Raw genomic sequence first — 26,300 nt, 5'->3', positions numbered from 1 at the left:
TTTATGCAGCATTCTATGCTATTTTGTAGTATAAAAACCATCGCGTGTTCACACTGAAAACTTCAAAAAACAAAGTGTGTAATTTAGGACACTTCATGTACTGAAATTTTGCATAAATACATGTAAAATAAATACGTAAAATAAATACATGATAAATACATGTAAAATTCATTCACTAAGATTAGACAGTTGAATACATAGCATAAGTGCACGGTGTATAGTATGTCATTTGGGACACAACTCATATGTTTATGCTTCTTAATGAGTGTATACAGGACTCCAGAATGATTTATGAGCAGTTGAAATGATTCACAGTTCCTTCAGTCATTATATCACTCACTGTCATTCAGTCTCCGCACTGATATATTTGTGAATGTGTGAAGTCAGTAGTCAGTTATGCTGATACTTAGATGGTTTAGGTTTCAGTGAGTTAGATGAGTCGCAACTGTGTTAGTGAGTCAGTGTGGTTGTTTGTCCAACAGTGTCTCTGCCAGTCCATGAGTCATATGGCCAGTGATTTCATGAATCATGTGCAGCAGCTCTGATAAACACCATCAGAAACGCTGCCTTCATGCTATACAGCTCCAAACCCAGATGCTGCAGGTGTGCATGTACAGCCCAGAGCCATGTGTCTCCTTTCATCCAAGATGAAGTGTTTTGGGGAATCTTAATGTGATAGTGGCATTAAAGCAGCACTCGACTATAAGGTCAGTGTAAGAGAGATTCAGGCCAGTGTTGCGCTCGTGTTGTTAATGCACTACCATAGTTTGTGGGCTTGTTCAGTAGCAGTTGTGCAAGTGGGAAACAAACAAGCAAGCACACACAGACTCACAATTGAGTCCGCACAGGGACATATATTAGTAAGTGCACTGAACGTGTGAGTGTATTGAACTACAGTATATCACTCTCCTAGAATGCCCTTGGCTGCCCCGGGTTGAAAACCATGAAAATGAAAAGCCTGAACAGTTCAGGTATGGCACTTTTAAAATACTAATATTGCAAGTTCTACATTCACAATGCAAGAAAGTCCTGCATACATTTATTTGCTACAGGAGAGAGCAAATTAATCCACAGAAATGAACAAAACTAAATGAATTATGTTAGTTAAATGAATTATTTCAAATCATTTTGAGTTTAGTGAGCCTGCAAATGTTGGTATTACTTACACAGTAAAGGAAGTGCCTTTTTTGTGTTAACGTCTGTTAAAACTGTTCACTTTGCAACATGGCAGTTAAAATATTTTGTAATAAAAAAGGACACTAGACCAAGCCTGTACAGGACTAAGAGGGCAAAGGTTAATACCATGTGTTTAGCAATTATATGTGTAATATATACATACAGTGCCCTCCACAAGTATTGGAACAGTAAAGACAAAATTGCTCTGTTTGCTGTGGAGTCAAGACATTTGCAAATATGATTAAAAGATGAATATGAGACAAAACTACAGAATGTAACATTTTATTATTAGCTGTTTCAACACAAAAATGTTTTACCAAATAAAAAGGACAGCACTTTTAGCGTTCATCCCACTATCCGTGGTGAACATAAGTATTGGAACAGTTGAACTTAAGGCAGATGTAAAAGATTAAAAGCTATTATTTTTGTTGCAGATCCCTTGCGTGCAATCAGAGCAGTGAGTCTGCAACCCATAGACATCGCCTTTAATGCACCCAATTCCAACTGTTGCTTGTTTTGGGGAGTTTCTGCCTTTAGTCTCCTCTTCAGCTGGTGAAATTCATGTTCAATCAGATTTAAATCTGGAGATTGATTTGGACAATCTAAGTTACAAAATATTTCCCCCATAAAAAACTCCACTAAAAATCATGGCAGGGTGTTTTGGGTCATTGTGCTGATGCAATATGTAGCGCTTTCTGATGAGTCTGATGGCATTTTCTTGAATATTGGTAGCCAAGATGGTTGTGTACCCTTCCAAATTCATCCTGCTACTGTCATCATACATTAAGTCATCATTAAAGTTTATGGCCTGTGCCAGAGACAGCCATGCATGCCCATGCCATGACACCACCTCCACCAAGCTTTACAGAAGAGGCTGTGTGCTTAGGATCAGTTGCAGTTCCCTTTTTTCTCCACACTTTTGCTTTCCCATCACTTAGATAAAGGTGAATCTTTGTCTTATCTGTCCATACAACTCTACTGGCTTTGGCAAATTGTAATCTTGCCTTTCTGTTTTTGGTGCTGATCAGAGGTTTGCATCTTGCTGTGTTGCATCTATAATTCTGTGTCAAAGTCTCTTGCGGACAGTAGTTTGTCAGAGCATCACCCCAGCTTTATGGAGGTTGTTGGTGATTTTACAGATATGTATTTTAGGGTTTATTTTCACAGCTTTTATTTTTTTGACTGTCATCAACTACTTGGTTGGTTGCTGATGTCGCCGGTGGTTTCCAAACTCTTGATTTCTCCATGCCCTTTGTTTTTGCTATAGCTCTAATTGACTTCCTCTTTTCTTTTAGCATCCAAATTGCTTGCTTTTCTTTCAGAGTCAGCCCCCTCGTCTTCATCCTGGTTTATGTGTGTCGTCATTGAATGCAAGACTCAGAATGCAGAAGCAATGGATATAACTGATACAACACATTGGCTGCTTTTAATATCTGAAGAATTAAGTGAAAAAGTGAAAGTCGTGACATTTGTCAAGTATGGTGACCCATACTCGAAAAATTGGTGCTCTGCATTTAAACCATCCAGTGCACACACACCACAGCAGTGAGAAGGTGAACATACCGTCAACACACACCCGGAGCAGTGGGGCAGCTATATATCAGCGCCCCGGGGAGCAACTGGGGGGTTCAGTGCCTTGCTCAAGGGCACTTCAGCCATGGGTAGGAGGGTGGAAGACTGGAGCGCACTTCGTTGCATTCACACCTCCCTCCCACCTACAACTCCTGGCCAGCACCGAGACTCGAAACCTGCGGCCTTCTGTACAAGTCCAAATCTCTAACCATTAGGCCACAGCTGCCCCTGTGCACAGCTGCAATTAATGCATCAGGACACAGATGATCACTTAGAAAGACCTGTGAGGCAACTCTTCCAATACTTATGCTCACATCAGATAGTGGGATGAAATCTAAAAGTGCTGAACTTCTTAGCTGGTAAAACATTTATGTAGTTTGGTCTCATATTTATCATCTTTTAATCTTATTTACAGATTTCTTGACTCCACAGCAAACAAATAATTATGTATTTAACTGTACAAACACTTATATAGGAAACAAAATACAAATTCATATTAAAAAAAAAATTACATATATTTTGTGTGTGTTTGTGTGTGTGTGTATAGTGTGTGTGTGTTGTTGTATATATATAATATATATATATATACTATATACTACTATACAGGTCCTTCTCAAAAAACATTACGCATATTGTGAAAAAGTTCATATTTTCCATAATGTAATGATAAAAAATTAACAACTTTCATATATTTTTAGATTCATTGCACACCAACTGAAATAATTTCAGGTCTTTATTGTTTTAATACATGAGATGTTGGCATACAGCTCATGAAAAAAACTCAAAATTCCTATCTCAAAAAACGTTAGCATATTTAATCCGGACCAATTATAAAGTGTTTTAATACAAAAAAAGTCAACCTTCAAATAATTATTGTTCAGTTATGCACTTAATACTTGGTCGGGAATCCTTTTGCAGAAAATGACTGCTTCAATGCGGCGTGTGCATGGAAGGCAATCAGCCTGTGGCACTGCTGAGGTGTTATGGAGGCCCAGTATGCTTCGACTAGCGGCCTTAAGCTCATCCAGAGTGTTGGGTCTTGCGTCTCTCAACTTTCTCTTCACAATATCCCACAGATTCTCTATGGGGTTCAGGTCAGGAGAGTTGGCAGGCCAATTGAAACACAGTAATACCATGGTCAGTAAACCCATTTACCAGTGTTTTGGCACTGTGAGCAGGTGCCAGGTCCGTGCTGAAAAACGAAAATCTTCATTCTCCATAAAGCTTTTCAGCAGATGGAAGCATGAAGGGCTCCAAAAATCTCCTGATAGCTAGCTGCATTGACCCTGCCCTTGATAAAACACAGTGGACCAACACACGAGCAGCTGAACATGGCACCCCAGACCATCACTGGACTTGCTTTTTGTACTTCCTCCACACTGGACTTCAATCGATAAAAAGTACTTTGGACCACTGAGCAACAGTCCAGTGCTGCTTCTCTGTAGCCCAGGTCAGGCGCTTCTGCCGCTGTTTCTGGTTCAAAAAAGCACACGCCCTGTGCACGGTGGCTCTGGATGTTTCTACTCCAAGACTCATTCAGTCCACTGCTTCCGCAGGTCCCCGAAGGTCTGGAATTCGGTCCTTCTCCACAATCTTCCTCAGGGTCCGGTCACCTCTTCTCGTTCCCACTGAGGTGCACCGCGTTTTTTGCCACACTTTTTCTTCCCACAGATTCCCAGACTGAGTGCCTTGATACCAAGCACTCTGGGAACACGCCTATTTGTTCAGAAATTTCTTTTCTGTGTCTTACCCTCTCGCTTGAGGGTGTGTCAGGTCGGCAGTCTTAACCCAGGATTGCGGTTTTGAGTAATGAAACCAGGCTGGGAGTTTTTAAAAGCTCAGGAATCTTTTGCTAGGTGTTTTAGAGTTAATTAGTTGATTCAGATGAATTAGGTTAATAGTGTTTATTTAGAGAACCCTTTTCAGGATATGCTAATTTTTTTGAGATAGGAATTTTGGGTTTTCATGAAGCTGCATGCCAAAATCATCAGTTTTAAAACAATAAAAGGACCCTGAAATATTTCAGTTTGGTGTGCAATGAATCTAAATATATGAAAGTTTAATTTTATCATTACATTATGGAAAATAATGAACTTTTTCACAATATGCTAATTTTTTTGAGAAGGACCTGTATTATTATATAGGTATATCTGTATATATATATATTATATATATATAATATATATATAGATATATATAGATAAGTACATTTAGTCATTCAGCAGACGCTTTTATCCAAAGCGTCTTACAAATAAGGACAATGAAAGTAAACAAAAACAAAAGAGCAATGATATGCAAGTGCTATAACAAGTCTCAGTTAACTTAACGCAGTACACATAGCAATGTTTTTTATTCTATAATAAATAAAAAGAAAACAGAATAGAAAAAAAGAATAGAGAAGCTAGTGTTAGTTTTTTTTTAAAGAAAACAATCAGTTAGTAAATGAATAGAGTGCAAGTCTAAAAGAGGCATGTTTTTTGTTAAGAATAGAATTCGAATGGAGAGTGCTAGAGTTAGAGGGTCAAATAAAGATGGAAGAGATGTGTTTTTAGCTGATTCTTGAAGATGTCTAAGGACTCAGCTGCTCGGATTGAGTTGGGCAGGCCATTCCACCACACACACACACACACACACACACACGTTTGTTTTTGTGAATTGTGGGGACATCCAATAGGCGTAATGGTTTTTATACTTTACAGACTGTATGTGCTATTGCCCTACACCAACCCTACACCTAACCCTACCCTTACAGGAAACTTTGTGCATTTTTACTTTCTCAAAAAAACTCATTCTGTATGGTTTATAAGAGTTTTGAAAAATGGGGACATGGGTTATGTCCTCATAAGTCACCCTCTCATTGTAATACCTGTGTCATACCCATGTCATTATACAAAGTTGTGTCCTGATATGTCACAAAAACACGCACACATGTGTGTGTGGTGGAATGACTATCTATCTGTCTGTCTGTCTGTCTATCTATCTACAGTATATATCTACAGTATCTATCTATCTATCTATCTGTCTATCTATCTATCTATCTATCTATCTATCTATCTATCTATCTATCTATCTATCTATCTATCTATCTATCTATCTGTCTGTCTGTCTGTCTGTCTATCCATCTACTGTATTTCTCTCTCTCTCTCAGTCTATCAGTCTCTCTATCTATATGAGCTATGTTAAAAAATGTCAAGTAATAGTGTCACTTTGAAGCCTGATTGCCTGTGTTGCAAGTCTGTGTGAGAGCTTCTGTGTGTGTGTGTGTGTGTGTGTGTGTGTGTGTGTGTGTGTGTGTCCAGTGCCAGTCCGGTGCTGGTGAGATATTGTTTCAACTGTACCATACTGTACCCACATGCTGATAGTCACACTGTACACAGGCTCAGCCCTCAACCCACTCCATCTGTTCATTTCTCTCTCTCTTTACTTGAATGCTTCCAAACTCCAGCCTCCATCTAAAAGCCAAATGTAAAAGCTTTCAGTGAACCTCTTAAAGACCACGAACCCGAGGCCAAGGGGTCGCTCATATCTCCCCGTCAACTCTTTCAGTAACTCCTCTGTGTGTCACCTCCTACCCTGCTTTCTATCTCAGTCCTCTCTTCTCTCCAACAGTCCTTCAGCACTCCTCCTCACATATCTTCCATCGCGCCTGCACAGAGGGATGCCAACGGTGGCCATTCTCCATATCACCCACTCATCCCTGCCCAGATCGAAAACAAGCCAGGAATGAATTGATGTGCAGAAAGTGATGGTCTCGCTTTAAGTTGGCACTCCCTTTTTAAAGTTACAGATATCTCACACCCCGCTGAACCTCTCTGCCACACACTTCTCGTCGTCCCCTCTCTCTCTCTCTCTGACATTTTGGGCATTAGGTTCATCCTGTGAAGTGACACAGACAGTTTATACAGTAGCCAAATCCGTAACTACAGTACATACGGTGAAGACTACGCAATCTCAACGTACAACTATTAAGACGTTACACAATCTTAATAGTGACAAACCAACACCCAGCCACATTGCAGGGACCGTAACACACCAAGGTTGTATTTGTCCAACTTAATAAAAGAGTTTCCGGTCTAATAAGAACCAACACATGATAACATCAGTGCACAAAAAATAAATAAAATGCCAAGCGGACACTGTACGAGGTCATCACCACATCAAACCTAACACACTCCACAATAAATGCAGCAAGGGTTACAAGAACCCAGCGCAAACGTCCCCTCCTGAGTGATCATTCTTAATTTCTTGAATGTACACATGCAAATCACACATAGGTGTGTATGATCACACACACACCTGACAGAAGAACCCAAGAGCATCAATCACTTCCAGTGAAGTGAACTCCTCTAAATCAGCAGCTAATAGAGCCCAGCACATTCTCTCTCCGTCCCACACACACACGCTCGCACGCGCAGAAACACACACTGGTTTAGCATTCTGTCCATCAGAGCAGCGGTGTATCTGGCTGGAGGCAGACATTGTATTCTGCGGCCGTTAACAGAGAGACAGAAGCTGCGATTCACACACAGACACGCGCACACACACGCATGCATGCAGCGGTGCAGATGTGCTACCCTGGCTAATGCACGAGCGAGTGCTCACTCTTCCGCACATAGACACACGCACACGTCCCAACACACGCACACACGCGTGCATTGCAACACATCCCTGCCTGTCGATCCACTCCATCACTCCGGCTCGTTCCTTGCACACATGCGGCGCTCTCTCTAGCCCACCTCCCTCCCTCCCTACCAACCGTGAGAAAAACATGAAAACAGCCAGTACCTGTAAATGAACCAGACGCTGCGATTCATAGGGCCTAGCGATGGCCAGGACGACGATAGGGAGAGGGAGAGAGAGAGATCCTCCTCTCCGCATCCTCCCATCGCCATTTCCCCCCCCTCCTCCTCCTCCTCCACCTCCTCCTCCTATTGCTGCTCCTCTTCCAGCCAGAGAACAGCAAACGAGAGCCGTGTGAGGGGAGGAGAGGAGGAGAGAGAGACGGAGAGAGTGAGAACGAGGGCCTAGCTCTCCCAACCCTTTCATACTTAAGACGGAGAGAGAGAGAGTGCGAGAGAGAGAGAGAGAGAGCGATGGTTCACTGTGACTGCGACAGAGGAGGAGGGAGAGCGAGCGAGGCAAGGAGAAAGAGAGGGAGGGAGGGCGAGATAGAGGGACAGAAGAGAGAGAGAATGTGGTTGGAAGACATGGTTTAGCATGAAAGAGGAGAGAAATGATGCAATTTGATGAAGGGAGAGAGGGAGAGAGAGAGAGAGAGAATGGGGCTTGAGGTGACTTAGTTTGTTTGCTGATTAGTTAATGCATGCATTGAATGTAAAGTATGCTAAGAGGCCGTTCACACAGGAAGCATTTCAGCATTTTAATAAAGCTAGGAACAAATCGCAGGTGTCTTGAGACACGTTGGTACAGTATTTGAACTGTTTAACACGTCATTGCAGCTCAAAAATGCAACAGCACTCATGGCGTGAGATGCTTAAAAAGCAGCAAAGCGCACCGTAACGGTCGCAAGCATTCATCTAGTGCATATTTAGATAGCACATGGTTAATGCGTGCATACGCACACCTGCTGCGGTATAGGAGATCAAACTACTGGCAATGTGCAATTAAAATGCCAAGCACCAGTTTCACTAGGGCAAGATAACGGTCACACACTCATCTGTCTCTCTTTTACTCCTCCCTCTCATGTACACATCTGCCTCTTCCTCTCTTCTTCAGCAGACATGTGAGTTAAACAGAGCGATGTTTCTATCACTGCCTCCACTAGTCACTGTTTTCCCATTCATAAAACTGGCAGCAGCCTTTGAGAGGTAGAGAGACAGGGAAAGAACGAGAGAGATAGAGCACTCTCTAGTGCTCTTGTCGGGTAGCCGTAGAGCACTACAGCTCTGAACCACCATCCGCCTATTACATCATCAATATCACCAGCTACTGAATGAACATGTGGTTTTTTTAATTTCTATTTTCAATGCTGTTGCCTGTGGTCACACCTGATTCACAATCTCCAGATTCATCGTACACCGACTGACACAAGATACAGCAGTCTGAGGGACTGTGATGTCTGGATTTTTGGTAATTTTGTAAATACAAAAACAATAGCCAAGACAGCAGAAGTGTGAGTTTACCGACTCATGTAACAAACACTACGATAAATATTGTTTAAGTATTAGCCATATTAAAATGAATTTGCAGCAAAACCTCTGAGATTGAATAGACCCACATGCTAACTTTACTCAATTATTTCATGGAAACCATGATTTATTTGAAACGCAATTTGCTTGTAAAATTATAAATGTCTTTACTGTCACTTTTGATCAATTTAATGCATCTTTGCTGAATTAATTTCTTAAAATAATAATAATAATAAAAAAATCTTACTGACTACATACTTTGGAATGGTAGTTACATTGCTACAGTATACACTTCATATAACAGTGTGTTCGTTTTTAGTGTACAGTATTTTTATGGAAAAGCAAAATATACTTGTCAAAAATATCACCTATAAGCTTTTCTTTGTCCTAGTAATTACCTTGTCTCTTGCTTTGAAACCAGTTCTTAAATAATACCTTTCAAACACATTGTACTGTAATTACACTGGATTATACTTAGATAAAACATTTCTATTCAGTTTGAAAAAGACAAAGACCATACACCTTGGATAAAAAAAAAAAATGGTTTAGACATGTTTTTTTTTTTTAAGAAACTAATGGCCACACACCTTGTGGGGTCTTTAAAACCACTGCAATAAACTTCATAGTAATAGTTATGTTCCAAAATTTATTTTAAAAACATTAATAACAACAGCTACTGTAAAACCTTCAAGAATTTAATGGATATTGTCTAATTAAGACGTTAATTTTTAAATGCATAAAATAACACAATAAGTATTTTCTGCAGAGTTAAGTATGACTGATTTATAATTAATAATTGAATAAAATAATTTACATAATTACATAAAATAAATTAACTGTCAAAAAGTAATTGGCGTGTTAATTAGCTCAATGTCTGTAATGGTCCAAGAGTCTCTGCATGTTAATCAGACTAATAAGCAGACCATGGGTCAGTGACATTAGCCATGCATGCTACAGTATGTGTACCATTGGTGCATGGTTGAGTAATCACGGTCACACAAGCACTAAGAGCGAGAGTGATTAATATAAATCTCACTAGCCACTGGACAGAGCCAAGTGGATCTGTTTACTTACACAACTGTCTGTTTGTGCAGCTATCAGGACAGAAAAGATACATGAACAATCTCACTCACTTCTTACTGCCTTTTAAAGTGTACGTGGGTATTGCACTTGTCTGTGGTGTATTTTTCATCCTCCTCTGAACCTGTTGCTCTGTTCCTGTCTCTGGGCCGTGGCAGATGTATACACTTCCACACCCATCTGCTTCCTCTTCTGCCTTCTGTCCAACTGACCTTTGTTCTTTCCTCTTCCTCTGCTTGTCCTCCCATACCTATCACACTCTGTCCCTCTCTGCCCTTTATTTTTTTTTCCTGTCTTCTCTTATTATCATAGTTCTATGCCGACACTGTCCCTTATTTCTGCAATGACCTTGAGTAGAGGCTAAAACCCCTAAAATCATGCTGCCTTACCTTAAAGGGATAGTTCACCCAAAATGACAATTTTGTCATCATTTACTTACTTTAATATGAGTTTTTGTCTTCTGTGGAACACAAAATGTCCAAGCTGTATTTTTCCATACCATAAAAGTGACCACGATTAGACTACTAGATTTTCAGTAAATCACAACTTTGAATTTGAATCATGAATGTTTTTCACACAAATATTTTCATATGTCAAATGAAATAGTGCACTAGTTGTGAAGACTAATTTATTTGGTGTATTTTGTCATTTCTGGAGCTTGACAGCCCTTGTTAAATGTGAGCCAAAATCATCACAATTCAAAGAACCAAAGACTTAAACTACTTCAGTCCACTGAAACTAAATAAAACAAAAACAGAAGTTTCACAATTTGAGTTGAATTACTGAAATAAATTAACTTTTCCATGACATTCCAATTTATTGAGATGCACCTGTATGTATGTATATATATATATATATATATATATATATATATATATATATATATATATATATATATATATCTATCTATCTATCTATCATCTATATATATATATATATATATATATATATATATATATATATATATATATAGATAGATAGATAGATAGATACAGTAGATAGATATATATAGATATACACACACACAATTTTTTTTTTACTCAGAATTTCTACCCAATACAAATTTTAGAGCTTGCCACAGCTACAAAATTGTATATTCATTATAAAAATGTCCACAGACTTTTAAGATTTTATTAATTTAAATGACATGTATTCATTTACACCTTTTTCCATATTAAACTACCTCATTTATGCAGTTTTTTTCAGGACTGTTAGAACCATTTTTCTTCAAAAGAAACAAACAGTTATGGGGACAAATGAAAATTATGTGTTTCTTGATATTAGTTGTTTTAGTTTATTTTAATGCTTGTTTTGTCCTAATTTAAATGATTTTAAGTCATCTCGAGGCCCCCTTAGAGATTTGCTGATGCTATTTGAGAACCACTGCCCTACACTGGAAACAAAAAATTAACTGATTTAAATGAACTGGTTTTAGGTCAACAGTAATATTTAATATGACTGAATCAACCAAAATACATACATTTTTTTTAGCAACAAAAGTAATTTTATCGGGTAGAAATAGCATTTTACAATATAGAGTCTCCAATCCTTTAAATGTATAAAGAAGCAAGCAGCTTGGTCATTCAGCTAAACTTCTCATAGTGTTCTGGAACAAAATGATGACAGTTTTATCACTTAAGGGTGATCTATCCCTTTAAAAACAAGCACACCAATGTACCCACCAGACAACGCATGCACAAGAAGATAGAGACAGACCCCTCCCCATACCCCTGTCACCTCCCTCTCCTTTAACAATGTCTGTAAACAAAGCAGAACCTATGACTGAAGGAGGAGAGCGAGCGAGGGAATCGAAAAAGAGGGAAACGCAGCAGCGCATCTCCATCTATCAGAAGAAACAGTCAGGGATGAGAGAACTGAGAAGCGAAAGACATGAAGACAAGAAGAGGAAGAGAGAGCAAAAGGGGAGAGAAAGCAAGAACTCACATCATCTCTGTCAAAGCCTCTTTCGTTGGATGTCGATGTTGGTCCTCGCTGCCCTCCCCCTCCGTCTCCCTCTGCCTCCTTCGCTCTCTACGGCATTGCTGGATCCATAATCTACTGCCTTATTCCTCCTCTTTCTACAACTCTCACACTCTTTCTGTCCTCCAGCATGGTAGACTACACCACACCGCTGTTCATTCAGAGCATGTGTGTGATGAAGAGAGTGAGCGAGAGAGGAGGAGAGAAAGAGTGAGAGCGAGCAAAAGAGAGGGAGAATCAGCAGGAAGAGAGGGGGTAAGGAAGTGTGGATAGTGGCAGAAGGCGTATGTGTGCCTGTACAGTACAGTATGTATTGGTGCGCGTGTTCCCGTATCTGTATAGATGCCAGAAAACTTTCTGGCACGTTTTCAGCGTAAGACTGCGCAGCCGTGTTCGAGCAGACTCGTTCAGTGAACTTTTACCTGAAATTATACTGTACGTCCTTGACCCTATTACGCAGATCACTGTCCTATAAAAAGATCACGTGCGCTGGGAAGGGAAAAAGAGAGTGCTGCAGGGCGCTCAGGGACAGGGACGCTGGAATTATGACACAGTTGAGCTCGCACAGACCGAAGGAAGACAAGGAGCAGAGAAGGATGATGCGGAGAGAGGAAGCTGCTATTAAAAATGACTCGGCAAGGGAAGGACAATGATGGAGGTGGTGAGGCGATGCCAGAAAGGACGTAGTGATGTGTGGGGTCCTGGAAAAGTGGGGCTGGGGTGAGAACGGAAGAGCTGAGAGGATGGAGGAAGAACAGAGACAGTTTGATGAGAATGTTTTTATCGAATTTGATCTAGGTTAATATAATACAAATAAAAATAAAAATTGTTATTTGATGTTCTTTCATAATACATTAAAACTTACAATCCTATAGAGCTCAAAAATGTATTAAATGTATTAGTATAAGTAGAAATTTTGAACACACACACATAAATATATATATAAACATACACATACATACAGTCAAACCGAAATTTATTCAGACACCTTCAACATTTCTAATATTATTACAGTTTATTTGCTATAGTTTAGAAACTGGTAATACAATATGACAAGAACTCTGACAGAACAAATTTATCTTGATAATGTCAGATAACTTTGCTAGAAAGGTATGTAATAAATTAAGTTGAATAGCTGTCAGCTGTTAAATTTAAGTACACAGTTAGATAATACCAATTTAGGTCAAACAATTACCAAGCAATGCTTAATTTTGTTCAGTCTGTAGTTTAAAAAGGTTGCATTAGCAATTAAAGAAAAAGCACTTAAAACATGGGCATCTCAAAGTGTCTGAATAATTTTTGGTCCTAAATTTTTATCAGTTTTACTGGCAGTCCACTGTATGAAGAATTTTTGGGTGCAATACGTCACAGTTTACTTTATTTTGCAATCCTCACTTACATAAATGAACTAGTGTTCTGCACCCACTAGTAAAAAAAATATATCAAAAATTATATCTGGTGACTACTACTAATTTATATTTTCTACACTAACATGTTTCACACACTATAAAGACTTAGGGTAAGGTGCCAAAAAGTTTTTTTTTTTTCCCTCTGGTTATGTCAGTAGTTTGAAAATGCTTTGGCATCCATTTATTCATCCATGCATCCATGCATTCATCCCTCTCTTTCTCTCTCTCTCTTTCCCTTCCTCTTTAGTGCCCTTCATAGTATGACCTCCAGATGGAGTCACCACAGGAGTGGGAGGGTGATGGAGAGAAAATGAAAGAGTGCAGGGGGTTAGTAAAATGGGAGGAATTAAAAGAGAGCGAGCGAGTGCAAGGGAGAGACGGAGCAGGACGAGGGGGTGACAAAGCCAAAAATAGAGGGGTGAAAAAAACAATTACAAACTGAAAACACAGTAAGAAGTTTCAGTCTGTGTGTCTGTTAGTGTATTTCTACATGTATGGGAGTAAGCGAGTGTGACCAGTGAGATTGAAAAAAATATGATTTATTATGTGTATATTTGTATGTAAATAATTTGCTAGGCTTGTATTGTGTTGTCTTGCAAGCTGCTGGGATGAGGTGAGCGTGAGCTCTCTCTGTGACTGGGACAGAATGACATCACATGAGGCAGCTTTATGTTTACTGTGAGGTGCTAATGAAAAGAGCACAGCAGTGTTAATTTACCAACACACGACTCACAGACAGTTAGACAGACTGAGAGAGAGAGAGTGAGATTACAACATGGCCACCAAATACAGATATTACAGTCTTGCACAAAGTATTTCATTTCATGGGTGTGTCAGTTAAATTCAAAGGGGCTGGGACAATATTTTTAGTCCCACCCTGTTCCCCAAGGCCAGGTGAGTAGGCTACACCATAGAGGAGCTCAGTAGCTCCCCTCATTCCCCCAAGCCCCTGACAACGGCCCTGGGTGACACATGACACATTTTATGTGAACCATCCTACGAAAGTAGATTACTGATGACTTAGGGACCATCCACACAAGAACGTGTTTTTGCATTTAGAAATGTGAGACGCAGAGCAGTGGAATAAAAATACAGGTGGAAAGACATGGTTTTTAAAAGCTGAACTTCTTTTAACTTTACCATAAGCGCCATGGTCAAACACGTTCATAGTACATGTTCACGGAGAAAAACATTCCAACATTGAAAAGCAGCATATTGGAATGCAAACATATTTTGCCAAACATAACTGAATGGCACCTTGCCCTTTATAAAAATATATTACTATTAAAAAAAAAAAAATACTAAAGGCAAATAAAATAAAATCCTCTTCTTTACAATCATTTGTTAACAAATTGTCCAGTCTTAAAATTAATCGTACATATATTTAGAAAAATATTAAGTGTTTATTGCTGAAACAACTTAAAAAATACTTAAAGACTTAAAAATAAAAAGTATAAAACTCCATTATGAAGCAGATCTTAATGAAATAAAAATAAATCAAACTTTCTGTTAAGGAACCTTTTTATTTTTTATTTTTTTTTTGAGTGGAAATCATTTCAACAACCTTCTAGTTACCACACTGAGCTTTAAAACGATAGTTCACCCAAAAATTAAAATTCTGTCATTTATTACTTGGCCTTATGTTGTTCCAGACCTGTAAGACCTTTCTTACGGTTCATCTTCAGAACACAAATTTTAGATGAAATCTAAGTGTTTTCTGAATCTTCACAGCAACTGAAATGTTTTATGGCTCAGAAATGTAGTAAGGACATCCTTAAAATAGTCCATGTGACATCAGTGGTTCAACTGCAATGTTATGAGGCTATGAGTTTACTTTTTGTGTGCAAAAGAAAACAAAAATAACAAGTTTATTCAGCGTTTTCTTCTCTTCTGGATCAGTCTCCACTGGCATTCATGAGAGTACCACAACGTATGCGTGTGATCCTGCTGACGCAGGAGCGGCATTCTGATGTCGAACCCAGATGTGCTGTGACTTGTTTACAAGCAGAGGATTGCACAGTGTTTAAAGGGATAGTTGGGTGAACTATCCCTTTGAACACTACACTGCACTTATGGCGCTTTTCCACTGCATGGTACGGCACAGTACGGTTCACTTTTGGGGGGTTTTCCACTGGGTACAGTACCTGGTACCTGGTACTTTTTTTAGTACCACCTCGGTTGAGGTTCCAAGTGAATCGTACTGTTACCAAAACGTGACGTGTAAACTCTACTGATCACGGATTGGCCGGAGAGAATCTTCACTACCTGCATCACTGAACTTGTGACACGAACACAACAGAATGGCTAGATTTAAATCAGCACAGCCAGCGAAGGATTGAACGCAACTGTTTTGAACGAGCTACCTTTTTTAACAACCAAAAAGTGGCTGTTTCGTTATTTGTTGAGGAAGTACAGACATTCCTCTCCTTGATGGCAGAGGAGCAGATCCAACGAGAGCTTGATGGGGCGACGCAGAATGATTTCTTTTGTAAGAGTCATGGCAGTAGAGGCGGTGCAACTATAACGACATGTGAATAATCCCGTCCACTCTAAAGCGATACTAAACTGCAATGGAAATGCAAACTGTACTGAGCCGTGCCGAGTCATACCACGCAGTGGAAAAGCTCCATAAGTGTACACTTAGAACACTACTCTTAGATGAAATATAAAGCTTGAATCGCAATGCCACACTTTATCCACTTAAATGAAGATGACTAAATGTAAAGTACTGTAGTTCAATTCAGTGTCACGTTCTTCAGCGTCAGTCTCAGCTGTTTAATTCTGAAATTAATTTAACATAACAGACTCGCATCTGACTTCCAAAACCAGCTTCACAGGCTGCAAACACTGAGATGCATGAATCACACGCTGCCATCTCTGTCTACATACCCATCAGTCTATCACTCACATTCACAGCAGTGCTAGAAAAGGCGCCAAGGCCTCCTCAGGTGAGTCACTGCCAACGGCAGCACTTCAGAAGAACAGACAGAAAACTCGCCACGTGCTGAACAAAACTCAGTCTAACCCACAAGACACGCAAGTAGATGATAAATAACGCAAACATTTGTGAGAAACAAATCTATACGGGAAGAATGCAACTTGAAAAGACCAGCATTTTAGATGCTACCTTAACTAGATTTCCTTTGAATTAAATTTTAGCATTGTATGCATGTATTTTTGTATTTTACACTTTAGTGAGTCTTTTACACTGGTCCACTACCTAAATCAGCAACAAACCAGCATAAACTCTAAACTGGCCTTCTCAGCAGGAAGTCCTTCATTACAACATATCGACATCTACATATCAGCAATGCACATCCATAAATTTGAAAGTGTTCTTACCTGGGTGCGTCAAAGCTATCATAGGATCCAACGGTGTAATGTCGGAATAGTCGCTTGGCTCTCTCACTGCGGCTCTCTGAAAGACGCATACACAACCGCATCCACATGAGGTTGGGTGTGAGGGTGCAATTACAGCATGACAGAAAAATACATGTCCAACTTGAAGTTTCCCGCTCTGACAGAGCGCGGTGGCCCAAACCACGGTGAGTTTAGCCAGCGTGAAATGGCACAATCGGTCTCTCTCACACTCCAGTAGTACTGTAAACTATTAATAGTCATCATAGCTGCTCTCCCTCTCCAAGTCTGACATCACAACATCACAGAGAAGCTGTGGCAGTCTGACTGTCCTACACCTACATCTGGGACTATCAAAATGACAGCTCCGAGTGTAGCGTGGATGTCTTTGATGCACATAAAGTGTGTGTAATGTGTGTGCGTGTACATGAGGAGTCTCACCTGAACGGGACTCCAGGCTGCGGAGAGCCACCTCCTCCACGCAGTCAGAGGGGAACCAGCCCGTCCGCCCGCGAACTGTCCCCTCCCAGTAGCCTCCTTCACCAACACTCAACACTGAGAGAATCAAGAGAGAGAAACAACAGTGTGTGTGCGAGCAGTAAACATGAATAGTGCATAGTCACAAAAACACAATATATAGACCAGAAGCGCCATGACCAGACACATTTTTTTAGCCAAGTGGATTTAGAATTACCGTCTTTTATATTTAGGTTCCAACTTTTTTTCAGGATGCTTTAATGAAAAGAAAGTTAGAACTACATTTCTCAGGCTGGAAATGACAGTTCAGTTTTTGAATGTGGGTCCCCTGCACACACTTATATAATGAACCATCAAAACTGTTTTTCTTTTTCTTTGGTATGATCTTATATCCTTTAGGGCACCAAAACAGCTAGGACTGCCCCTGGTACCCCTTAAAAAACATAGGTGCATGACGCCCCTGATACACACTCAGAGCACAATTTCAAGTACAAACAAAAACACATTTAATCACAAATCACATGCAAAATCACTATCACTTTGTGTTTACTAATTCTTTAAGAAACATTCATGTATGCAAGCTATGGTGACAGATGTAAACAGAGTGATGGACTCTAGAATTAAACACACACATACAAACACTAGCATGCACGTTGACATTGCTCGCAAACAGACATATACTGACATACCAACACATATCACCAGAATACATACACAGACAACGTTTATCCACACCTGTGAAAAACATACAGAAACAAACAAACATTTAATGGCACTCTTGCTGAACACACACTCTCACACAACGCACATCGACACAGAGACACACACACACCCATTCACCTTTGACTTTGTCTCCCTTGTTGAAGCTGATCTCGCGGTCTCCCTGGGCCGAGTGCGAGCGGGTGGCCACAAACACACGGCCAGGCACGGCACTGTAGAGACGCCGCCGCTGCCCGCTTGCTGTGCCCTGACTACTGATAGAGCCAGCCCTGTACAAAGGCACACGTATCAGACAACAGGGTTAACATTCATTTATGCACATTTATTACCGGCTCGACTAATTCAGGTGTCAATCTTCACAGGACGTGAATATTGATGATGATTTAGGCATAGAGTTTGCTGAATGACAAGCTTTAACCGTGTCCTTTGTACTCTCTCTTTCTCACCCTTGTCTTCCCCGTGTTTGCCGGCTCCGATCGTCTCGGTCGCCTGTTCGGCCACGGGACGGGGAACGGGTTCGTGCTCCACGGGGACTGCTGGAGCTACGCAAGGTGCCGCCATGCTTTAGACCCTGACAGATAGACATTAACACGATGAGTAGCAATTAAAGCTTGAACATAAATACGAAGAGTAACAATTAAAGTTTCTGATAACATCTGTGTATGTACTTTGTCCTAACCAACAGAATAAAACTGTATTGTACACACAGTGTCAAACCAAAGGGTCAAGGTTTGGCTGGTCTTCAGTGTCACGTGATCCTTCACAAACTGATTTGGTGTGTAAGATATATTTCTTATTATTAATGTTGAAAACAGTTGTGCTGCTTAATGTTTTTGTACAATATTTTTACTTTGAGCAATTTTACGTATCCTTGCTAAGCATAAAAGTATACATTTAGTTTGAAAACTTTTGAATGGTAGCATTTACTCACAAACATAACGCAGGGGCCACCCAACTCACAACTGCTGCTTCTGTCTCTCTTTTCTTGATAAGAATTGCATTTATTTAGAATCAGAGCATTTTTACGAGCAGATCAAATGGGAGACCTTTCAGATGCACACTCCAACTTTGCCTCAGCACCAGGCGCTAGTCAAATGAGCGGAAACAGTGCAGGTGACAAGGAGCTTCAGTAGAACATCAGTGAACTGCGGTCAGGTGAGATTTTGTCAGGTCATATGTCAGTAAAAACAAATTGTCATATCCCGTCAGCCATTATGCTGTGTTCGTAGCGCATGCTCTTCAATTGCGTGCACAAATGCAGTGGCGCGCGCTGTAGCCTGTATCATTATATATTAAAACGTGAATAAAACTACGAACTTTTATGTCAGATCCGTTTCACCTTCAGCACCGACAGCTCTTAAAGTAATAGCAGCCAAATATCCTAATAACCCAGCTGCTGTGATGTCTGTTAATCAAAGAACAAAAAAAAAAGATGAAATCAATAACTTTTGTACCTTTAAGGATTCATGTATGTTTCATTTAGAATTTAGTGTTTGATAACTTTAAATAATGGATTTCTGTATATTTCCTACTTGCTGAAGGGCACAAGTAAATATGACATTTAATATAGTGGTTTTATGTGAAGATTGCTTTAAGTTCACTTAAATTAGACGTTGTTATTTTTACCCCTGGTTTCAAAGATTAGGTTTAAGCCTAGTACCAGACTAAAGTGTAAATCTGAGCTGTTTTAACCGAAAGAAACTTGCATTGACTGATCTTAAAATATATCAGTGCCTTTGTTTTGTCTCAATATGCACACCAGTAATGTTATTTCTAAGGCTTGTTAATAAAGACTACTTAAATGTCTCAATTTAACTGTGGCCTAATCCAGGTTTAGTCTAATCCCTGTCTGTGAAACCGGGCCTTAGTCTAATAAATGTTAAAATTGACACCTCTCAGTTATACTGTGATGTTGAATGGCTATAGTCAAATATTAAATATTAGGGAAAAAAGACAAATTTCCTAGAGACATTAGTAGCATTGGTATCAGTGATACTTGCTATCAATCATAAAAAGATGCTATTAAACAAACATTAAAAATATACTGTCTTTATTTTGTTTCTACATTAATTTGAATATTTAATGTAAAATTATTGCAATATAAAAGTATATTTAAAAACTTTAATGTTAGGTGGGGTTAATCGTGATTAATTGCGATTAATTTCAGAAAAAAAATATGTGATTAGTTATTATTCTTAATACATTATAAATAAAAACAAAAAAAAAAAAAACAAAAAAGAAAAAAAAAAAAATTACAAAAAAATGTTTGGGCCCAAAAAACCCAAAAACAAAAACCTTACAGACCCCCACAATTTTTTTTTTATTTTTTATTTATACATAAAAAATATTTTTTAAAACAAAACAATAAATTACCTGCACAGAGACTAGGTTTGATCCGGCAGCGTTGGGAAAAGCGATCCAGTCTGGCACGTTCATACTGTTGTCACTGTTGGCCCGCAAGAAGGGATGAGGATGGGGCAATCCAAGAGTACGTGAACTCTCCTTCCTCTGGGGGGCATACTTTGGAGACTCCAAAAAGGGAACTGACATCAAATCAGGAGAGAAACAGTCATATAGAGAGAGAACAGATGCCAGGACAAACAGAAGTATGCTCCAATTGCCCAATAATGTCCTGCAAAATGCACTTCACAGGATATTCGGTGTACAATCGTACACTGCATGGGTGGTCTGTATTCGATGATGTTGCAAAGCATTACAAATGAAGTGAACTTCAACAGATCCCCTGCTGAGTGTGTAGGGAGCAGTGAACACTGCTTGGGGACTGTGTGAATCGCAAAGCAGCTAAAGAGAGACGAAAGTATCAAGCTCCAAATGTCACACAGTTTGAAGAGCAAATAAATTATCTCAAACAGAATAAAAATACCGGCACAACCAAAATAAATCTCTGCTCCTTACCTACATCTGATTCACGGTGGTTTTTAATGATTTCTCCCAGCTCAAAATGGCCAGACATCACAGCCACCTAGAAAAGAAGTTCACATACGATTAAAATTTGCATCTGTGAATGACGCACAGTGACGTAAGGCTTGGGAATAACACAATATTAAACACACATGCATTAACTTCCCTTGATATTAAACACAAACGCACGTTCACAGTCACAGCTGGCTCTGTGGAGATGGCTGAAGTTAAGTAAAACTCTTTCGGCTCGCTGCAGCTTCACTCCACCTGGGACTCGCAATGCATGCAAAAACGATACAAGCTACGAAACAGCAAGTGAAATGTGCCATTTCTGTGCCACTAGCATCAACAGATTTAAGTGCAAAAATAAAACAAAAAAATGTTTACAAGCACAACAAAACACTGATAACTATCAAAAATCACGTCGTTTTGGGAAACTTTATAAAAAATAAAAAAAAGTCACATTTTGACATTAAACAGACACATGCACTAAATAAGTCAGCAGAATCAAGACATAATTTTAGACATTATTATTATACTAACTTATGGTTATCTTTGCATATTATACTGGGATAGGAGGAAGCATCTTAACATCCAAAAACATTCTTTACCTAGAAGTTAACTTTACCAACATACATAAGGTTGGAAGGGGGTTTGTAGAATTTAGCTTCCTTTAATTACTTGATTTAACCTGTAAATGATATGCAGAGCGTTGAAAAACAAACACAGATAACAACCTGCAAGTGTCTCATAATTACCTGGAAGGGGGTCTGCCCACTGTTATTCTTTGTGTCCTTATTGGCTCCTCGATACAGCAAAATGCGGGCACAGCTTTCCTAAATGGATAAATTAGACAATAACGGCCTGAAGACTTTGAAGCCATCTGATGCTGACCATAAAATGTAACAAGCATTATACATCATACAACTTTATGTCCCCAGTAAATACACCACTTGTACACAAAATAATTAAATTTTCACAGGGATCTTTAAAGCATCCCTGGAAAGAGCATTCTGGTGACCAGCTGCTGAAGAGCATGGGTATGCTTGACCAGCACCAAACCTGCACTAGTTAGCACAAACCGGCCTGAAAAATCATGCTGGTATAAGACAGGCATTTACAACATGATATTTTATTATTTGATTTTTTGTGTCTGGACCAGCAGTTATACCTTGTTATATAAAGCACATATGTGCAGGGCAGTGTTTCCTGAGGCATTCTGGGATGAGGAGTCTGCACCATAAAAAAGCAGGTGCTCTAAATGTTGAGAGTTCCCATTTTGACAAGCCTGGAGAAAGAAAAGAGAGAGACAGAGGAAAGGATAGACAAAAAATGAGAGAAGAGGTGGAAAGAGAAATGAGAAGTGGATAGGAAGAGCAGAAACAGTCATTTGACATACGGAAGGGAAAAGAGGGAGAGAGGAATAGATTTTAAACATTGTCAGAACAGACACCTTTGCTAATTAACACCGCAGTGGATGTGTGAGTGAGAGGAAGAGAACGAAAGAATCAAAATAGATATGGAAATGCACACATGCACAGAGAGAGAAGAAGGACTGAGCAGTGATTCCCAACTGGTGGTACTTGGAAGAAACTTAAGATCGGATACTTGATCTTGTAAGTCTCTATTGCCTTTATGTTTGTAATGTCTGTCTGCAACTTGTTTAGCTTCGATAATTATTAAATTCTGCCATAAAAGACTGGAAATGACTTTATTCTTGTAAAACATTCCATCTGGCTGTTAGGTTTTTAAAGGCTAAAAAGCTTATTAAAGTGATTTATTAAAGGGAGGAGAAACTTGGCAAGTGTGTTTTTCAACCACAATTTGACTGTTTTTAGTTTAAATGTGAATCATTGTAATCATTCCCATAATATTACTAATAATGCTAAATGATATCTAGTGTAATATGAGTCAAAAAGGAACACAGGAAAACAATTTCTTGTTAGTCTCCATGAAGCCTTACTGATGGAGGTACTGTGGAAGCACTTAAAAAACATTGCACAGTGTACGAAGGCACACAATAATATCTAAAACTGGTGGTGGGGTTTTTTAATGAAGTTTCTTATGCTTACCAAGGCTATTTTTTTAAATACTGTGTCAATTTTGTTCTATGAAACATTATTAAAATTTGAATACATGTAAAATTTAAATTTATTACTGTATATGCTAATTTGGTCCTCATGTATTTTGTATGTATCATGTCATTTTCCACAGTTTAAATTTTACAGTTGTGCTGATTCATATTTTTGTGGAAACCATGATAACTTTTTATAACAATGTGAAGTTGTTCCTTTCACTTTTGATCAATGTAATGCATGCTTGCAGAATAAAACAAACATACTGTAAACTTACTGTAATGGTACCGTATGTATCCAAAAAACAAAGACATAAAAACATAACGTGTAAATAATATGCAGGGATGTTCAGGGTAGATCAGGGCTTCCCTTGACATATGAATGAATGATTCACAGATACAGCAGGTTACAAAAATCAAACCCCTAGAAAAAATGTTTTTTTTCAATGTTCTAACTCTTATAATTGACTGCAAAAAAAAAAATGTATTACATTAATTATAAAATTATTGTTATATATATATGTATTAATTTGCATGTTTAGAATAATATCAGTTACACTTCAATTATTTATGTGTTTCATATATATATGTATTAATTTGCATGTTTAGAATAACACTAGACAATTGTTCCGTGGTACATCAAGTATATCAGTTACAACAGTTATCAGTTACACTTCAATTATTTATGTGTTTCCTGTATATGTTACACACTGTTCTTCTTAGCACTTTTTGTACCTGATGGGTCTCGTCCCAGCCATTCTCATCACGGAGCCCCAGCTTGGCTCTGTGATAGAGGAGGGTCTCGCAGCAGGAGGTGTCACCCCCTGTCAGCACAGTGTGGTAAAGTGGTGTCAGCCCACGGCGGTCCTTATAATCAGAAGATGCCCCCAAAGACAACAGCGTCTAAAAACCCCCAGAAAACAACCAATTAGATTTAAATATGATTTTCTTATTACAAGCATAAAGTCATCCTAATCATGGTTCTGAGGTGCTATGTGTTACCAGTAGGGCAGTGTGCGCATGCGCTCTGACAGCCTTGTGAAGAGGGGTCAAGCCATCCTTTGCCCTGAAGTCAATGTGAGCTCCCCCCATCACCAGCACCCTGATGATCTCCCCTCCGCCCGGCTCCGTCTGTACGGCCAGAGTGAGTGGGGTCTCTGTCACACGCACAATCGGTCAGTGTGTGTGTGTGTGTGTGTGTGTGTGTGTGTGTGTGTGTGATATGTGAGTGTGTGTGTGTGTGTGTGTGTGTGTGTGTGTGTGTGTGTGTGTGTGTGTGTGTGTGTGTGTGTGTGTGTGTGATTTAATATAAAATTATGAATCATTTATAGGTCCAAACACCATTTTTGTTCATGACCCACAACTGTCACAATGTTGAGATACGTAAAATAAGCTAATTGAATTACAATTTGACATTATTTCAAATGGAATTGTTTAATATATATATTAATTTACAGCATCTTAAACATCTTATAATTTTTTTTTTGCATTATTTACTGATAATTTTTATGATTTTTTTCAACCAAATGTGCCTGTCCCACACTTTTGAGTCCTTACCGCAACAATGAAAAAAGGCTTTTATTATAACATTTTATCAAATACAAACAAGTCTAGTTTCTATGGAAACAGAAATTAGTATGTGAGCACATTGCTGACAGATTGGTCCGCTTCACTACCCCACTCACAAGATCCCAAAAATATAAGGTAAATATCATCTTTTCTGTGTCAGTATTTATTGTGCGTCCTTACCATACAGCTTAGTAATTCTGTACTTTGAACAACATTTAAAAAAATATATATGTATATTACTGTTTAATTCATGTATATTAAGATGCTGAGTCAAAACTAATGTTGTAGACCTTGCTAGCTGCCAGTTAGCTGCAATATTAGCATCTTAGCATCTTAATATTTTCAGCAACATGTCTTTACTGCAGTAAATTTAGGTGTTGCGGTAAAGACCTTGTGTTGCGGTAGAGACAAGTTCAAGGTTTATTGTATATTAAATTACAAATATTCAGTCTATGTTTTCTGTTTATTTTATATGGTTGTTCTCTACAGTAGCCTGTTTTTGATTTCATGGCACTTTAACACTATGTCCTCACCGACGCAAGATGTCATTACTGCAGCTCTGCTTTTTATTTTTATTTTATTTTGTTTTGTTTTTTATTAGCAAAAAAATATTTTAACACTTAAGTTGAGATGATTTACATATTGAAATTACAACATCTGTCATAAAAAGCTAAATATGTTATCTTTATTGTGTATGGAAACAATTGACATCTAAGGTTACCGTCTAAATTTTACATGGTATAGAGAAAACCATGAAATCCCCTATTTTGTATATTTTTTTTAATATTAGTATTTACAAAACTGCACAAAATTTGAAAAAGCTAGTGAAATATAAAATTTTCATAGAAATTTAAAAAGAAAATTTTTTAAAATGAACATTATTGTAACGTTGCGGTAAGGACATTATGTAAGAAGAAGAGTTGAAAAACATAAAAAATAAACATGTTATATCATATATATAACATTAAAATCTGGAAAATATAAAATATACAGTATTATTGGCATGCCGACTAAACAGTCTTAACAGTTTGTCTAAACAGTATTGGCCTCAACCGATCAATCAAAAAAAGTATTCATACCCCTTAATTTTTTTCACATTTTATTATGTTGTTGCCTTATGATAAACTTCTTTAACTTTTACTTTTTTTCCACATCAATCTACACTCTATACACCATACTAACAAAGCAAAAAACATAATTGTCACAATTTCGTAAATTTATTAAAAATAAAAAACTGAAATAAGTACATTTCATAAGTATTTATACCCTTAACTAAATATTTAGCTGAAGCACCTTTACAGTCTCAAGATTTTTTTGTTTAATGCAACAAGCGTTGCTCTTCAGCATTTGCCAATTATCTGTCATTCTTCTCCTCATCTCTTCACCTCTCAAGCTCTGTCAGGTTGGATGGGGCAGATGCACATTTTCAGGTTTCTCCAGAAATATTTGATCGGGTTTAATCCCAGGCTGTGGCTGGGCCACACAAGAACATTCACAGAGTTGTCTGTAAGCCACTCTTGCTGTGTTTAGGGTCATTGTCCTGTTGGAAGGTAAACCTTCTACCGAGTCTGAGCTTCTAAATGCTCTGGACTAGGTTTTCATTAAGGCTCTCTCTATATTTTGCTGCACTGAGCTTTTCTTCTACTCTGACGAGTCCCTCAGTCCCTGCCACTGAAAAACAGCCCCACAGCATGAGGCTGCTACCAGCACACTTTACTTTTGGGATGCTACTCTGCAGGTGATGAGCAGAGCTAGTTTCCTTTTAACATGATGCTTAGAATTGAGGTTCATCAGACCAGAGAATCTTGTTTCTCA

The 26,300-nt window shown here is 38.7% G+C and overlaps 1 protein-coding gene across 4 annotated transcripts in view; it reads right to left on the bottom strand.

Annotated features, from left to right (window-relative positions):
- LOC109070816 (SH3 and multiple ankyrin repeat domains protein 1-like) overlaps positions 1-26,300 on the bottom strand; it is a 70,294-nt gene that overhangs the window by 18,361 nt on the left and 25,633 nt on the right. For all 4 annotated transcript variants that reach the window (XR_006154218.1, XM_042720305.1, XM_042720306.1 and 1 more), the window contains exons 5-14: positions 23,919-24,073; positions 23,652-23,819; positions 22,014-22,130; positions 21,601-21,678; positions 20,837-20,903; positions 20,294-20,463; positions 18,367-18,491; positions 18,041-18,189; positions 17,165-17,278; positions 16,709-16,784 (exon numbers count right to left, since the gene is read on the bottom strand). Coding sequence is in view for 3 of the 4 variants with exons in the window: in XM_042720305.1 (XP_042576239.1) it covers positions 16,709-16,784; positions 17,165-17,278; positions 18,041-18,189; positions 18,367-18,491; positions 20,294-20,463; positions 20,837-20,903; positions 21,601-21,678; positions 22,014-22,130; positions 23,652-23,819; positions 23,919-24,073 (1,219 nt within the window). In the remaining variant the exon portion in view is untranslated. The remainder of the gene's footprint in view (positions 1-16,708; positions 16,785-17,164; positions 17,279-18,040; positions 18,190-18,366; positions 18,492-20,293; positions 20,464-20,836; positions 20,904-21,600; positions 21,679-22,013; positions 22,131-23,651; positions 23,820-23,918; positions 24,074-26,300) is intronic.

Source organism: Cyprinus carpio, chromosome B3 (genome assembly GCF_018340385.1).
Source record: "Cyprinus carpio isolate SPL01 chromosome B3, ASM1834038v1, whole genome shotgun sequence".
Classification (NCBI taxonomy): Eukaryota; Metazoa; Chordata; class Actinopteri; order Cypriniformes; family Cyprinidae; genus Cyprinus; species Cyprinus carpio.
Note: the sequence above shows the minus strand (reverse complement) of the source record. Positions and strands in the feature narration are given on the sequence as shown.